The 16,643-nt window shown below is 44.6% G+C and overlaps 1 protein-coding gene across 2 annotated transcripts in view; it reads right to left on the reverse strand.

Annotated features, from left to right (window-relative positions):
* The window catches only part of NPAS2 (neuronal PAS domain protein 2), a 158,702-nt gene that overhangs the window by 75,060 nt on the left and 66,999 nt on the right, over window positions 1-16,643 (reverse strand). For both annotated transcript variants that reach the window (XM_047852355.1, XM_047852354.1), the window contains exon 2: window positions 8,966-9,019. In XM_047852355.1, the coding sequence (XP_047708311.1) occupies window positions 8,966-8,997 (32 nt within the window). In that variant the 5' untranslated portion in view covers window positions 8,998-9,019. The remainder of the gene's footprint in view (window positions 1-8,965; window positions 9,020-16,643) is intronic.

The following is a 16,643-nucleotide window of genomic DNA, read 5'->3' on the forward strand; positions in this document are numbered from 1 at the left end:
AGTATCAAAAGGAAACTATACTGCATATCAACATGGAGTTTATTAAGCTAATAAAACTACTCTCCCTACTGACTGAGATAAATTTGGGCACCCATACTGGTCTAGCTAGGGCACATGGGGTGAGAGGCAGAGGTGTAGGCTCCCAGACCTCTGGAATTCCACAGGAGGGTTGTACTTGCATTTCAGGACCTAAGTGAGATTTAACACAGCCACTGGCATTCTTATAAGATGACAGTGCTTATGGTATTGCAGGGGGACTCAAGGAAGGAGAGGCATTACACAAAGGGAGGTGGGATAGGACCATGGTTCCAAGGTCAAGTGTTGTGGAGGGGGGTTGAGCATATATGCACATGTACACACACAAACACACCCCTCTTGTATTTCTCCAATAAGTGGTACCTTGAGTGCCCTTTTATTGGGGGATTTCATGAAATAGATGCATATTATATAAACCATACTCAATGCTTCTCTCCTTTTCTTCTTGGTGAGGAGATGATCACAGGGTGTGCACACTTAGTGAGCAAGACTGGGCTTTACACTCAACTACTCAAGAGGCATAGCTATAGCTGAGATGGGGATCAGGTCCTTCTGAGAAACCTGTGGCATAGACCAAGAAGAAAGATGCTCATCTCCCATCCTTCTAGGAGAGGCTCCCATGGCAGGAATGGGGAGTTTGAGCATGTAGGTGAATGTGTCCTCAGTCCTCTCTAAATTCACAAGGGTACAAGACAGTGATGCAGGTGCATTTTATATGTCACCAAAAATCCTGTGTTTCCCTAAGGGGAAGAAATTAAAAATCACTGTATCAGAACTCCTGATTGGTGAGCTAGATCAGGAATAAAGATCAAATCAGTGGAAAAGGGGGGAAAAAGTACTATAATGAACGGACTCTTCCTTTTAATCTACTTCATGTGCAGACAGGTCTGGCTGGTGGCATCTGCTGCTTACACCTCTCCAGCATCCAGTGGGAAACTATCCTTAACACCTGACATACTTCCATACTAGGATCTCTTCCTGATGTTTAATCCCAAGGTATCCATCTTTTAAATTAGCCCCAATAAGTCTAGTTTTATTAACTGAGTAGACAGAACATGCTGATGAGGGAAAATCGAAGATGCTCTCTGAATCACATGCAGTTGGCCACATGAAATAAAAACTGAAAAAATCAAACGCTACCCAATACAGTTGGACAGCAGTAGCCAGAACTGGTGACGGAAGCACCAGTGGGTTTCCCCTGCTGGAACTCCATGAAGTTCCATGAAGTATGCAGTAAGTCTGGAAGTATGTAGTTCCATGAAGAACGGTTTTTTCCCATAGAGGGTCTCCATGGTGAGGAGCTAAAGACATTTTATGAAGCATATTGTTTTCACACTTACAGCTACCCCTGGAAGTTGAAGAGTGGTTGGGGTAGCAGAGAACCGGGATGATACAGCTTAGCCGGAGGAACCTTAGACCAGTTACCAGAAGATATGAGTCCTCATCCTGGTTCTGCTACCTATGCCATGAGAGAGAGTGGGCAAGGGATTTCCACCTCCATGGACCCTGGCTTCCTCTTACAGAATAGTGAGGACACTGATAAGGTGATTTCAAGCTGGAGAATTAAAAATTGTCTGAAACTCACTCCCCCCATTAAAAGGTGAGTGTGGGCTGGCTGGCCTCAGTGACTTGTGTCTAAGGGAACAGAATGTAGCACAAGGGAACTGCCTGACTTCCAAGGTCAGGGAGTAAGAGGACACACAGCTCCCCACTGACTCTCTTGTCCATGACGCTCACCCTGGAACCCAGTCACGTGTTGTGAGGAAGCCGCTACATCTCCGTACGGAAAGCCACAGTCCCAGCTGACAGCCTACATCAACCACTAGCCATGGGAATGAGTGTGTCTTCAGGTGGTGCCAGCCCACCATCTCAGTTCTAGCTGAGACCACATGGGACAGAGACAAGCATTCCCTTCTAGGCCATACCCATATTGAAGATCCACAGGCAAATAAATGCTGTCGCTTTAATCCTGTACATTTTGGAGCGGTACATTTACACGGTAACAGATACTCAGGAGAGTTAATGCCTAAAGAAAGACTCAATGATGCCCAAGGTTCCTTCCAGACCAGGAATTCTGGCATATCTACACTGAGCTAACTAGTTCCACATTATAGTATGAGACAGGAACTGATAAGCGTGCAGATGAGCCCTCTCAGACTTGAGTTTTATACACAGAGCAAAATGAACCTGTTTGAGAAGGCTATCCTTATTGGAATTAGGTCTTATGCTTCTTTTGAAGTCTCTACAAGTCTTTGGAGTACCTGAAACAGAGGGAGTGGTTGAGGAATGAACTCACAGTTTCTTGTAGAATTGAAATATATCAAGTAGGTGCTCACTGTCAACATCCGGAGAGGCAAATGGAACAATGCAATGCTCACAGGCATGACATAAATTTAAGTATGCTCCACATTAAGACAGTCCTATCCATGAAAGGTCAACTTTCATGAAGAATAAATTAGAGTCTGATCAGCCACATTAACAAAAACCTTGTAAGAGCATTCCCGTTAAAATTTGATGGACACGTAGGAAAACGAGACAGGAAATATGTCAAAATGTTAATGGTGTTTATCTCTAGGTAGTATGATTATAAATGAGATTTATTTACTTCTTTAAACATTTTACTATTTTTCAAATGTTGTTTTGGTGTATTTTCATATGTAAGAAAATGTGCTAAAATGATGGGAATAAAGTTGATTTAAGACAGTGTTGGGTAAAAGGGCTTCCATGGAAAATCATGAAGAACTATTTTGAGAAAAAGGACTATGGTCAGAGAAGTGTATTTTGTTGTTACCAATTTTTGTTTTTTTCCTCCAGATAATTTTTTAAATTCACACTTACATAAAATGGAACAGATTTTGGTTTATTTTCTAATTGCAGTCTTAGCACTTTCAATGTGCTAAGGAGCCCTGAAACTCTCCAAAAGGGAGAAAAAGTAAACAGCATGGCCCAAACTTGTTTTGGGGGGGCATTTCCTGAGGTTAGTGTTGTTCAGAATACATTCCAGGGAACTCTGACATAAAGCAAGGTCCATTTAAAGCCAGTGCAGTCCCTTCCTGTGCCCAGGCCTGGGTCCTCAGGACAGGTGCACACCTCCTCATGACCATAAGTCAGACAGCCTCCCTGCACGCCCAGACAGTGGGGGCTGGGGACACCACTGAGCTCAGGAGCCTTCAGCAGCTTGGTTCCAGGAAAGAATGTCATCTGGGTGTGTGGAGAGAAAAGTCACCCCATGTGGAGCTAGATGGGTCAGGATGATGCCTCCCTCACCTCATGGAGAATTCTGGAGACTCAATTTGTTTTCTACCGCAGACATTTGGTGAAGTATTTGTGGGATGACTGTGCTCAGCTTGTGCTATTCTTTCTTCCTGAGATGTAACCGGAACATCTTTACTTTTACCTAGAGGTATCAGGAAATGTTGGGGCCCAAATGAGAAGCTGGCCTAATTTTCCAGTGATTCTTACTTAACAGTCACACAGGGAGAGTTTCATGGGAGCACAATCTTTAGCAACTTGTCACTGAAATTCTCAAAGGAATATTTAGCTTTTTCTGCAGAAAAGAAACATTTTCAAAATGGCGGACTTCTGCCCATCCCTTTTTCAATTTAAAATTTATTGAAATTATTGAAAGGGTTTTTAGTGAATTCTTCTCTACCTCAGATGCTCCCAGAGAATTTCTGGGTGTCCCTGAGCTAAGACTTTCCCAAGTTTCTAAGCCTACCGGGCATACAATTCTCTTTCTGACAATGCTTCTTAGCTGACCAAAGTACCCCACTAGGGTAGAAGCCAAGAGCCCCAAATAGAGGGAGGCCCCTTTTCCATTCTGCTGTATACTGGGCCACAGTAAGAATTAGCATTCTGCCTGCAAGTACAGTTCTACTTTTTCCCTTTGTTTGGAATACAGAATCACTCATCTGGAAATTACAGGGTAATATAAATGAATCGTGTGTCCTGATACGTCTATATTCTTGCAATGCCTGCTGCTGCCTTAATCACCAAATAAAACAAACAGAAAGGAAGTCTCAAAAATGTTTTTACTATCATTTTTTTTCCCTGTGTCGGGGCTTATGATGATATGTGTAACTCCCAGTCAAGAGCCTATGAAAGAAAATCACAGCAAAATTAGCAAGATAGGCTCCAGCTGGAAACATCAACATATATTGCACAGGGTCAGGATTTTCATTCTGCACTGAGCCTGTACACAGGGGCATCAGTGAGTGCGCCCAGAGCTGGAGTCCTCCAAGTGGGCTACAACCTTCGTGGATCAGACTAGCCTTTCCTTTCAGACCTACAGAATTTACATCTAGAGAAATGAAACAATAAAATGAGGCCAGTCTTTCCTCTTAACCATATTACTCTCCACAAAAGAGCACTTGGCTGAGAAACAGAGCTTATGAATTGTGACCATCATCCTGGCTTAGCTCAACACAGACCCTGCAAGATATGATTTCTCCTTTATGCTTGTTTTCAAGAATGCCTCCCTAACTTGCCCCAAAATCCTTTGAGGGCAGGGTGATGCTGTGTATCCTCTTTATCTTCCCGCTGCTTAGTACATTTCTTAGTTAACCAACACTGATGGAAGGGTGCCCGAATGGTCTCAGTCATTGGTCCATGTCGACAAACTACCCTGGGGGGAGCCAGGAGGAATGCTAAGGCTAAAGCTTTTCTTTTTGCAACACTTGCTTCTGCAAAAGTGCATGGATGAGTGTCTCGGTTGCAGCGATGTTATCTCCCTCTTGCCCGGCCATTTTATCAGTGTTAAGACTGTAAGGATGAGGGTCAAAGAATAATAAAATTGTTTAGCTTGTGCTTGCAAACCAGCATCCTTTATTGAGAACCCCAAGCTATTTTGCCTGACATTCTTCATTCTTATTAACAAAAGGCAGCGATAGCTCTCAACTCACCACCCATCTTCCCTCCTGCTACGAAAATGCACACAATTAGGGAAACAAAACTTCCCAGCTGGTAGAAGTTAATGTAACTTTAACGAATGCTGATGAATTACTCATTCAATATTGGCCAGAAGGAAGAGGCCACCATGAAAGAATTTCCTCTTAGTGTTCCGTTCTCTCAAGAAATGGAGTAAGTTGTACTTTACAATACTGCAAAGTTATAGAAACTGGCTTTCTTTGGAAAGCGAGGATTCATACAACACTTTCTGTCCCTACCCCTTGGGCACATGGTCGACCAAAGGGAGCAGCTTCCACTTACTGACTGTCAGGAGAGATCGTTAGGAGCCCAGAACTCGAAATCATACCTTGGTTTGAATCCCTGCCTGCCACTTACTGGCTGTGTGATTCCAGGCCCTGGCTTTCTCAACTGTAAAATGAGGCTGGTAAAAGCCTATGTTGAGGGGGGTGTTGTGAGGATGAGAGAGCTTACGCGTGTCAGCTGCTGCAGGCACACACTGAGTGCTCCATACATCTTAGCATTTCTTATTAGCACTGTGTTCCCTGCAGTGTGCGAGGAGGCGCTTACACGCAGCTGCATTTAGTTCCTCAGTAACAGAAGTTGAGTAACTCATCCAAGGACAGAAAGTAAAAGCATCAGAAGTCAAAGCCAGGCCTGTCTCATTCCTAACTAAGCTGTGCACTTCCTGCCCCACTGCGCCACTTCCTGGATGACTCCCCCCCGCCACACACACAGACACACGTCCCGCGAAACTATTAGAAAGGCATGTGCATCACTGGACCACAAAATGGTAAACTGTGAACCTCATTATCTAGGGATTCCAAATGTCTCTCAATCAGACCGTTTCCTTTTTGAGTTCATGGACCCTGTTTTTGGATTGTCCCTAAGGAAAAATAGCAAATAGTTCTGACACACAATAGGCACTCAGTACTCGCTGGTTTTACACGGAAATTCGCAGAAGAAAAGTGGAACTGTATCCCGGTTCAGAATACTTGATCAAACAATCCGAACAAACCATGAATTGCCCAAAGCTTTGGAAACCTTGCCCAACATAGCGTGTATTTTCTGGAGACAATGAGGGTTTTGATCTGAAGCTAAGCATTTCTAATCTTGTCAAAAAAAACTGTGTGAGTGAAAACTATTCCTCTCAGGCCTCCAGGTGGGATTAGGGGAAGAGCCTCCCGATGCTGCTGCTACAAAACTTGCACAACCAGAGGCTTTGAGATGGATATAATCTTAGGATTATGGTTATTTCCTCCTGGGTTCTCCCAAGTGTTATGAGGGATCCTGCATTATTACTGCTATTCTGGCAAACAGATCTGGGTATTGCCAAGCGTTCTAGACCTGTTTCCCCATCCGAGGTCGAGAGGGGGTGAGGGCCAGCCAGCAACCTCACTACCCCAGTTGTGTGCCTGGAGACTCCCAAACAGGCAGTGTGAGAGCATGCGTGCCCACCTCCTCAAAGCCACGGGGGGTGGGAGTGAATGGAAAGAAACTGCATAGGACCTGATTTATTTCTGAGAACTTTTAGCCAAGATTTTCTTGGAATGTCTCCATCGGTGACCCCTGAGAATGGTAGCATTTCATCTCCTCTGCATTTTGAGGTGAGCAGTGCAGTAGAGGGAGGGCTGAGGTGGGGGGGCCTGGGAGGTGACATTAACATGAGGATGGCAGAAGCAAACTCCCACGGACTCCGAAGTTACACCACGACACAGCTCTCAGTGTGGGCCTGCCAGACAGACTGGGTTAGTCCCTACATGAAGGGATTTTCTTGTAGTCTGGGGAATAGGACCAGAATCTGAGGTTAGGAAGCCTGTTTAACTTTAACGTCTGCCATTTGTGAGAGCTTTATGATGTTTGCCACGTTACTGAGCCTTCGTTTCCTCCTCTGTAGAATGGGGATAACAATGAAACACACCTCAGAGAACACTGAGATGACACGAGCTAACGCATAGAAAAGTACTTAGTGTAGAGGATTAGGACACACAAGAAGCACTCGGTGACTGCTGGCCACCCCTACCCATCTTTTCATGCTGCTAACCAAGGAGAATACCTTGTAAATGTATGAGAGTGTCCTGTATTTTCACACGTGTGTAACGATTAACACACATACACACACACGAAAGAGCTTCTTTGTGTATTTTGTGGCTGCCTCCCCAAATAACCCTGTCGCTGCAGGACAGAAATGATTGCCTAGTGTTGCAGGTGAGGAAGTGGAAGCGGGGAGAGGTGAGGGTTTGTTGGAATTCATCATCTGGGACAGCGCTGCTGTCTGCCTCTGCACACAATCCACAGCTACCTGGGAGGAAACCAAGAGGTCAAACACACAGAGGAAAGAACCGGAAGCCAGTCTGTCTGTGAGACAGGGCAGGAAGATTCTATTCTTGTCTGGTCTGGGTTAGTCTATTCGTCTACTTGTTACTTGGGACCACCGGGATTTTGTGACCCTTGAAGGCTGTGGCCTAAGGTTTGAGAAGCACGGCTGTGGGGAGTCCTGTTTCCCAATGCCAAGGGAAGGGCATGTTCCTTCAGAATAAACTGAGGTATTATTTGAATCGTTGTCTATTCAAATTTTTATCAGAGAAAATTTTGAAACATGGAAAAGTATAGAGATAAGAGTATGATGGATCCCCTGTGCTGACCATCCAGTTTCGACAATCCTCACTCCATGCCAACCCCGTTTGGCCTACAACTCTGGCCATTTCCCCTGCTCCCTGATTTTTCTTTAAGGAAATATTTGGGGGAATTAACAACCAATACAGACTCCCTCTGTGTTCTGCAGATTCAGGTCTAGCAGGTCTGGAGTGGCTGGGGTTTTGTTGTCTTCATGCCCACCACCCTTTCCGCCCCCAACTGGTGACACTGGAAAGACAGATGCCCCTCTCCCTGGAGATGCCGAACTGGGGGATCTCTGAAGGCTGCAACATTTGCAAGTGGAGGATTCTGTAAGTGACAACCAGGCAGTGGGTTCTGTGAAGGGAAGCGGGCAATCCCTTCAGCCATGCAACTGTTCAAGAGCCTGTCACAGGGGACTGAAGGACCCGTCCCCTCTTCCTCCCCCTGCCCCCAGGTACACACACAACTGTGGGAACAGAAAGAGATGAGACTGGGGGAAGAAGGCTTGTCTTCGGGCCTGAGTGAAGACTTTCCCAGGAGAACACACTCCATTGCTGGGCCTGTCACTTGCAGCTTGATCATCTGTAGTCACCTACCAACCACCTCCATTCACCTGTGTCCTCCTCGTATCATCTTTATTTCCCTGAAGCCTGACATAGTAACTGCCCATGGGGGCAAACTGTGCGATGTTGGTAACATTTGACAGGTCTTTACCTTCAAAATATCAGCTTTATGACTCCACTTTACCCACAGTAGGTAGTCAATCAATGCCCAGTGAAGGAATAAGCAAGAATAGGGTTATAAGAGCTCTGACATGCCAGCAAATGAACTAGGATTTCTGGCCAATCCCACAGCAGTGCAAGGTGGCTACGATATCTCCAGGTGCAGGTGAGAAAACTGAGATAGGGTATATGGAAGCACGTAGCACATGAGGATGATTACTACGTGGTCAACATCTGGGAATGATTATTACTATTATTGTCCAAAGCCAGGCAACTCCCCACAGCGGAGCAGGGATTTGAACTCAGGTCTGCCTGGCTCTCCGGTCATGCTGCCTTGCTAAGCAGTGTCTGTGCTGGAAAAGCAAGAGCCAGCAGCCTCTCAAAGGAGACCCAAGTCACCAAGGTTAAGACATGAACATGTGGAAAATATAAGCTACCTGGAAAGTCCCAGACAATGAGGAATTTCAGGATAAGGAACAAAATTGGGGGAGCTGGTCTACATTTTTTTAGTAGAGCACTACAATATTTCAAGGAGAGTGGGTACCAAGAACATGTCCCTAGTGGCCTGTCCCGCTGCATAGGACATGCACAGGATAGCTCATCTATGCTGGAAGAGGACAAGCATGTTTGAGCCTCGTAGATGGCACGGAACAGACCAAGGCAGGGAAGATGCTCCTTCTTACCTCTTTGCCCTGTCTTTCTCATCTTCATCCATTAGATTTTCTACGCAGTTTTTCCTGCAAAAAAAGAACAGATGATTACTGTCTGCTTCTAGACCTTTCTTCTAGGTCTTTCCTGGGGTCGTTGTTTTGCTCTGATCTAACCCACAAGTCTTAGCCCAGAGGTTCTCAAACTTTTTGGTTCCAGCAAAACCCTTCACACTCTCAAAAATGACTGAGGATCCAAAGAGCTCTTGTATATGCATGTGGGTTCAAATTGAAAAATCTTAAATCCCCAAGCACTCATTCTAGGTGTCAGAGCCATGCAGTCATAGCTTTCAAGGAGCTTCTAGAAAGGTTCACTGTATATTCATGAGCGTCAAAAAGGCAAATAATGTGTTTGTATTAGGAAAGCTGTTTTGACCTTCCGGACCCACCAGGGGTCCCCCAGACTGCACTTTGACAACTGTTGTCTACACCCGGCTCAAGGAAGTATCTGTTTATCTCAAACCTTAAACCTGCAAGGTGCCCATGACATTGTAAAGAACAGCATTTATCTATCTGGTCATTCAAATACACAGAGCCCTCTTACATGCAGCTGGGAAGAAATTGGGGCCCCAAAGGACTATAATCTGTAGTCCTTCCAGGCATTTACACTTCCCTAGACAGTCAAGGCACACAGATGTGAAAAATTAAGTAACAATCCAGGAATGTTCTTGTAGCCCAAAGTCATCAGAGACTAGCTCACCGCCCAGAACCTGTACTCTCCTAGGCAGCTGGCTGGATTTCTTGCTGCCCCACAGATCTGGGTCCCTCTGTCACATGCAGGCATGCTCAGACTCTTTATTTCATTCACATGTTTCCCAGGGTCCCGCCTGTGTGGGGAACCCCCTCCAGCCAGCCCTCAGAGCAGAAACACTCTCAGGGTGTCCATGAGGCCATAGCCTGCAGGGAGAACTGTAGGAGAATTATGCGGTAGCATAGAGGGCAGAGTGGCTGAGATACGGGTGTGGACCCCAGGGAAGCTGAATCGCCACTGCCCACACGCTTCTGTTGTAAGAGGGTCTGAAGTCAGAACTCCAAAACCAACCCTTTGCAAATGCACTAACACTCTCGAAACTTAAAGTTTTAGATAACCTTTTCCTGGGGCAAATGAATATTTCTAAGATAATTTGGTTTTGTGACCTGGGTCTGACAAGTGCACAGGGATGGGTGTGAGCTGGAAGAGGAGGAGGAATTCTAGCTACAGCCCTTGTTTACACACATGCCCCATTCAGTAAACGGAAAGGCATATTTTGGTGATAGACTTGCAAGACACGCCATTCGGCAGTTAAGGCTTGTATCGTAATTAAAATGGGGTTAACACATCTGCAAACAGGCATGTGCTTAATGTCTCCCAGATGGAATCTGTTCAAAGTTTTAAGATGTGAAAAATGCGGCATCAACTCATTTAGTGATGCACTACCCCAGGTCCCTGCTCTGAAGAAAGTGCTGGCTGCCCATGCATCCAGGTCACGAGCAAGGACCCAGCCAAGCCAAGCCCTTCACCAGGTGCCCCTGGACACAGCACATTCTCAGGAGGGATGTGGGCTTCACACTGCTTTCCTGAGGTTCCGGAATCCTGTTTGGATTACTGGGATTGCTTAGTCATAAATGAAACATTTAGGAGTGACTAATAGCTATTCTTTATTGACCACATCTTCTCTGTTTTATATTTGTTTGTCCTTAAACATTTCCTGAATCCATGAAGCTGTGATGACCTATACCTCCTTCCCCTTCTTCCCCATCCCTCCTGTTGCCTTGACTGATTCCTGTCATCTGTCCCCTGTCTGTGCCTCTCTGCTCAACTGTACCTGGTGAGACAGGGCCCCTAAGCCAAGTTCCTCAGTAGCACCTGCCACAGGAGCCCCACACTCAAGTCCTCACTGTCTTGTCACTGAGCCCATTGTGTCCCATGCCCTCCCCAGGTTTTTTTTTTTAATTAAATACACATGACATAAAATTGATCACTCTTACGTGTATAGTTCAGTGGGATTAAGTGCATTCATATTGCTGTGCAGCCATCACCACCATCTCCAGAAAGTCTTTGCATCTTATAAAATTGCAACCCTGTGTCCATTAAACACTAACTCCCCATTCCCTCTCTCCCCAGATCCTGGCAACCACCATTCCTCCATTCCTTTCTTTTTTTAAAATCAATTTTTTTAATGTTTATTTATTTTTGAGAGAGAGAGCATGTGCGTGAAAGTGGGGGAGGGGCAGAGAGAGAGGGAGACACAGAATCTGAAGCAGGTTCCAGCCTTGAGCTGTCAGCACAGAGCCTGACACGGGGCTTGAACTCACAGACCATGAGATTATGACCTGAGCTGAAGTAGGTTGCTTAACCGACTGAGCCACCCAGGTGCTCCCATTCCTTCCTTTTTAGGGCTGAATAATATTCTATTGTGTGTTTATACCACCTTTTGTTCATCCAGTCATCCATCCACAGACACTGGGTGGCTTCCACCTGTTGACTGTTATGAGTAGTGCTGCTATGAACAGGGCTATGTTCCTCCTGCCTCATGTTTTTGAGCCATTCTTTTACTTCATGATGTGCAGAAGCTAGACAGGGTCCAAAGGCACACAAGAAAAGGGGGAGGGTCAAAGGCAAGTAAAGGAAGAGTAGAGAAGTTTAAGAGGTGACGACTACTCTTCCCAGTTGCATAAAGAGTTTCCAATGAAAAGGATTTTGAGCAGTTTGTTTTGTTTTTTTACGACCGCACAGAGCCAGGAAAGAGAAAATGAGCTTAAGTGAAGGCAGAGGAGAGTCTGTCTGGAGCTGAGAAAATAACTATTGTTGTGATTAACCCCAAGAGTGAACAAGGGAGGGAATCTATAGAATCTTTACTCTCAACAAATATATATTCTAAGTATGTTAGACGTTTGTGAGATTTATTAGCCAGAATCCCAACAGGAAACAGGACTTCATTACCAAGCTGTGGGTGGGGTCTAGGGGAACCAAGAGGGATGGTATGGTTACCTAGGGTTGGTATCAGATGAGCTGTTACCAGCTCTGAGGGTGAAGGGACCAGAGGCAAATAGTTTGCCAAACCTGGAAGGAGTGTGTCATATAGGGGAGGCAGCATTTGGTGGAAGGATGCAGCCAGCATGAAGAAACCTTTTCAGAGGGGAGTCAAGGGAATACCTCACTTCACTCTCCACCCATCTCATCGCCTGTTTGTGTCTCTTATTAGCTATACCACCCAGAAGGCTGAGGCAGGGAGGCCATGATATCATCCACGTGGGGAAGCCCCCAGTGCAGAGTGAAGGGTGGAGAGGTGTGAAGGGGAACAGGAAGGATACCCAGCATGCCACTAATGTTCATCTCTGAGGAGCTCTTTCAGTTCTGGATATGTCTGGATTTTTCTGGAACACCAACTATTTGGAGTCTTTTAAAAACCTTTTACAACTGTCCAAATTTGAAGTATAGGCATCTACATGTAGAAATAATAACACTCAAGAAATAATAATACAATAATGATGAGAGGCTGAGGAAGGAGAGCCTGGCAGAGAAGTGTCTTGTAACTATTTAAGCCACAAAATCAGTAACGATAGATCGTAACCCACAGAAGAAACTATTCAGGCGTCTATACTGCTACAAAGAAAGAAAGAAACAGGGGCAGGGGGACAGATCTCCCTTACAGAAGAATTCCAATTTATAAATGTAGAAAGAATATGGAAATAGAAAATCACCATCAGTACCCCATAGTAATAATTGTTGCAGGCAAGATCCACTGATGGATGCTTAAGTTAACAAGCAAAAGTTTGAAAAGACTCAGGATATCTGCATAGTTTAAAGCATCTCTCTCAAGGGTTGTCTGGGTGGCTCAGTCAGTTAAGCATCTGACTCTTAGTTTCAGCTCAGGTCACAATCTCATGGTTTGTGGGTTCAAGCCCCACATCAGGCTCCATGCTGACAGTGAAGGGCCTATTGGGTTCTCTCTCTCCCTTTGCCCCTCCCCCACTTATGCTCTCTCTCTCACTCTCTCAAAATAAACTTTAAAAAAAGTATTTCCCTCAATATATTTATTAATTATAAAGGAAAATGGTAACTTTATAAGTGGAGAAGGTTGGCAGATACTGCCTTCCCTACGGGTCACCAGTGTAAGTTATACCCACGTCTTTTGGTGGAAATAAGTGCTCATTCTCTTGGGTGTTTAAGCCTAGGAGTGTAAGTGCTGTATCATATGGTAGCCATATGCTTAGTTTATTAAAAACTGCCAACTGTTTTCCATAGTACTGTACAATTTTACATTTGCACCAGGAACATATGAGAGTTCCAGCAGCTCCACATTCTTGCCAACTCTTGGTACTGGTTTCTTACATTTGGTCATTCTAGTGGGTGTGTTTGGGATCTCACTGGGATTTGAATTTGCATTTCCCTCATGACTGATGATACTGAGTATCTTTTCATGTGCTTTTTGACCACGGATAGCTTCTTTTGTGAGGTGTCGGTTCAAGTTTTTTGCCCATTTCCTTTTTCTTTTCTTTCTTCTTAAAAATTGGGCTTCTTTTTGTCTTCCTTGTACTGATTTATACGTTTCTCTCTTCTGCATACACTACTTTGCCAGATCTAGAGATCAATTTGTGAACATCTCCCAGTCTGTGGCTGGCCTTTTTTCACTTTCTTGACGGCATCTTTTGGTGAACAGTTTTTAAATTTGATGAAGTCCAATTTATAACTTTTTAATTTCAAGGTTAGTGATTTTTGTGTCCTCAGAAATCTTTGTCACCTCAGTGTCATGAAGAATTATCCTGTTTTCTTCTAGAAGCTTTATCATTTTAGCTTTCACATTTAGATCTACAGTCCACTGCAAATTAAATTTTATGTGTGGGGTAAAAGCAGTCAAAGGTCATCTTTTAATTTTTTCCTCCAATCTGGACATTCAGTAACTCCAGGGTGATTTCTTGAAAAGACATTTCTTTACCTATTGAATTGCACTGGCATTTTTGTCAAATGTCTTGTGTGATCCTATACATATATTAACAGAATCTCTATTCAGGTCCATTTATATACCAAGTCACTGTAGCAGACACAGGATAAACATTTTTTTTTAAATAAACTCTATTTTGGGGCACCTGGGTGACTCAGTCGGTGAGCATCTGACTTCAGCTCAGGTTATGATCTCACGGTTCACGGATTGGAGCCCTGCATCAGGCTCTGTGCTGGCAGCTCAGAGCCTGGAGCCTACTTCCGATTCTGTGTCTCCCTCTCTCTCTTCGCCTCCCCCACTCATGTTCTCTCTCTCCCTCTCTCAAAAAATAAACATTAGAACTATTTTGCATTTACAGAAAATACAAAGGCATTATACAGAGTTCCTTTATATCCTGTACCCAGTACCTGCTATTATGAACACCTTATATTAGTATGGTACATTTGGCACAATTAATGAACCATCACTGATGCATTATTATTAAACAAAGTCCATAATTTATTAATATCTTCTTAGTTTTTACCTAATGTCCCTTTTCTGTCCCAAGATCTCATCTGGAACACCACATTACACCTAGTCATCATGCCTCCTTAGTTTCTCAGACTCTCCTTGTTTTGGATGACCTTGACAATTTCGAGGAGTATTTGTAGAATGTCCCTCAATTTGAGTTTGTCCGATGTTTTTTTCTCATGGTCAGACTGGACATGTGGGTTTTTAGGGGGACATTCACCGGGGTAAAGTGCCATTCTTATCACTTCATGTCAAGGGTATTAACAGCATGTATCACTGTGGCTCTGGCCTTAATCACCCAGCTGAGGTAGCGATAAACTTATTTTTAAACTGCATGTTAGTTACATTTACACATAGAATACAGTGTTTTTCTTCAGCTTTCAGATACCCCTTTTCCAGATGAAGAATCTCTAAATTTAAAGTGGTAGATCTAATTATGAACCTCAAAGAAGTACAACGAATATACTATCTTCTCTGTTTTTAGACTTTGAGACATACTTATTGAACTTTCATCAGATTGACAATTGGACCCATTGCTTTAAACTTAGAGGCACTTCACCTGGAAACATATTGAGCATATTATTTGAAGACAGCGAACCTTCTGTGTAGGGAAACTTCTTCTGTTTCCCGACTCTGTGGCATCCTGTATTTGTCTATCTTTATGCCAGTTCTGCACTAGCTTAACTCCTCTGGTTTTACAGGGACTTCTGGTAGCAATGTAGTGTGAGCTTTCCAATTTTGTTCTTCTTATTTAAGATTCTTGGCTATTCTAAGTCTCTGCATTTCCTTGCAGATTTTAGAATTTACATTGTCAATTTCTATAAAATGCCTGCTGCAACCTTGATTGGGAGTGTGTTGAATCTAGAGAACAATTTGGGAAAAGCTGAATCTTAGCGACCTCGAGGCCTCTGATCCATGTACATGGCATCTCTCTGTGAAGAGGTAACGGAGTGCGTTCACTGAAGCAGGAACATGGTGTTCATGTGTGAGGGTGGGTTATTCCACAGGCATTCCCTGAGTGCCAGGGCACCTTGCGAAGTTCCTGCTCTTGTGGCTCTTAGATGGTGGGGGGCAGGCAGGAGAGTGGGGGCAAGCCACAAGCAAGTAAATAAGTAAATATCGTCACCTGCTTGTAACTGCTGTGGAGAAAAATACTGGAGACTCAGGTGGGGGAGGGGAGGCTAGGGAGCGCTATAGTGAGCTGGAGTCTTGCTCTGGGAGCTTTCAGAAGTCAATGCAAGTCCTTGCTAATAAGACCATATTTGACCACGACTTGAGGGAAGTGGGCCATAGGGATGCACACCAGGGAGACTGGACCAAGTTTGGCTTTTGCTCTGAGTGAAAGGGAGGACACTGGAGGTTCAGATCCGAGGGGTGCGAGAGAATTCCCTCAGAGGACAGCTGTGATTCTGGAAAGAATTAAGTTTACACATGTGACAGTACCCAGCACAAGCCTGGCCCATAGCAGACACTCAAAAAAATCAGGTTATCTTTTTTGACGGCAAGGACCAGGCATCACCCATCTTTACACATGCCATGATGTCTGGACCTGCTCCTTACCCACATGGAGTGCTCAATAAGTATCTGAGGAATGAAGGAGAGAAGGAAGGGAGGGCGAGACAGGCAGAGAGGGAGGAAAGGAAGGTCAGAGCCAGAGCCAAACCCTATCTGAATTCTGATGTGATTGCCTAACACTGACTCCCACAAATTTCTCAATGATCATGGGTAATCCAGAGTAACAGTACTCACGAAGTACATTTAAAGGTACAGCTATGTCCTAAAGACTAAAAATTAAGACAAAAACTGTCATGTGTGCGGGAGCTATTAACTAAAGCGCTATCGGACTCTTCGGGAAGGGCCTCTGGCTCCCTCACCAACCTCAGCCACAGCAAACTTCTGAAAAACTATAATCTCATGTTATGTCCATCCAGTTCTATGGATGGAATGAGCTGCCTCTGGTTACTGCCCCTTACAAATCAGGAGGCACCACCCAGAAGGGCTGAGTGACCTGACCATGGACACGAGGACTGCAGGCGGAGCCCCCCCTTGCCTCCCACCCCCACCCCGCGTCTCCTTGGAGCTGACTCAGGCATTTCACCCCCAGCCTACTGAGAATGTGTGGATCTCTGACTTCAGGGTCAGGCTGATTTAAATTTCAATTCCAGCCCACTTGCTCTATGACCTTGAGCAAGTCCCTTAAACTTCATGAGTTTCTGTTT

This window comes from Prionailurus viverrinus, chromosome A3 (genome assembly GCF_022837055.1).
Source record: "Prionailurus viverrinus isolate Anna chromosome A3, UM_Priviv_1.0, whole genome shotgun sequence".
Taxonomy (NCBI): Eukaryota; Metazoa; Chordata; class Mammalia; order Carnivora; family Felidae; genus Prionailurus; species Prionailurus viverrinus.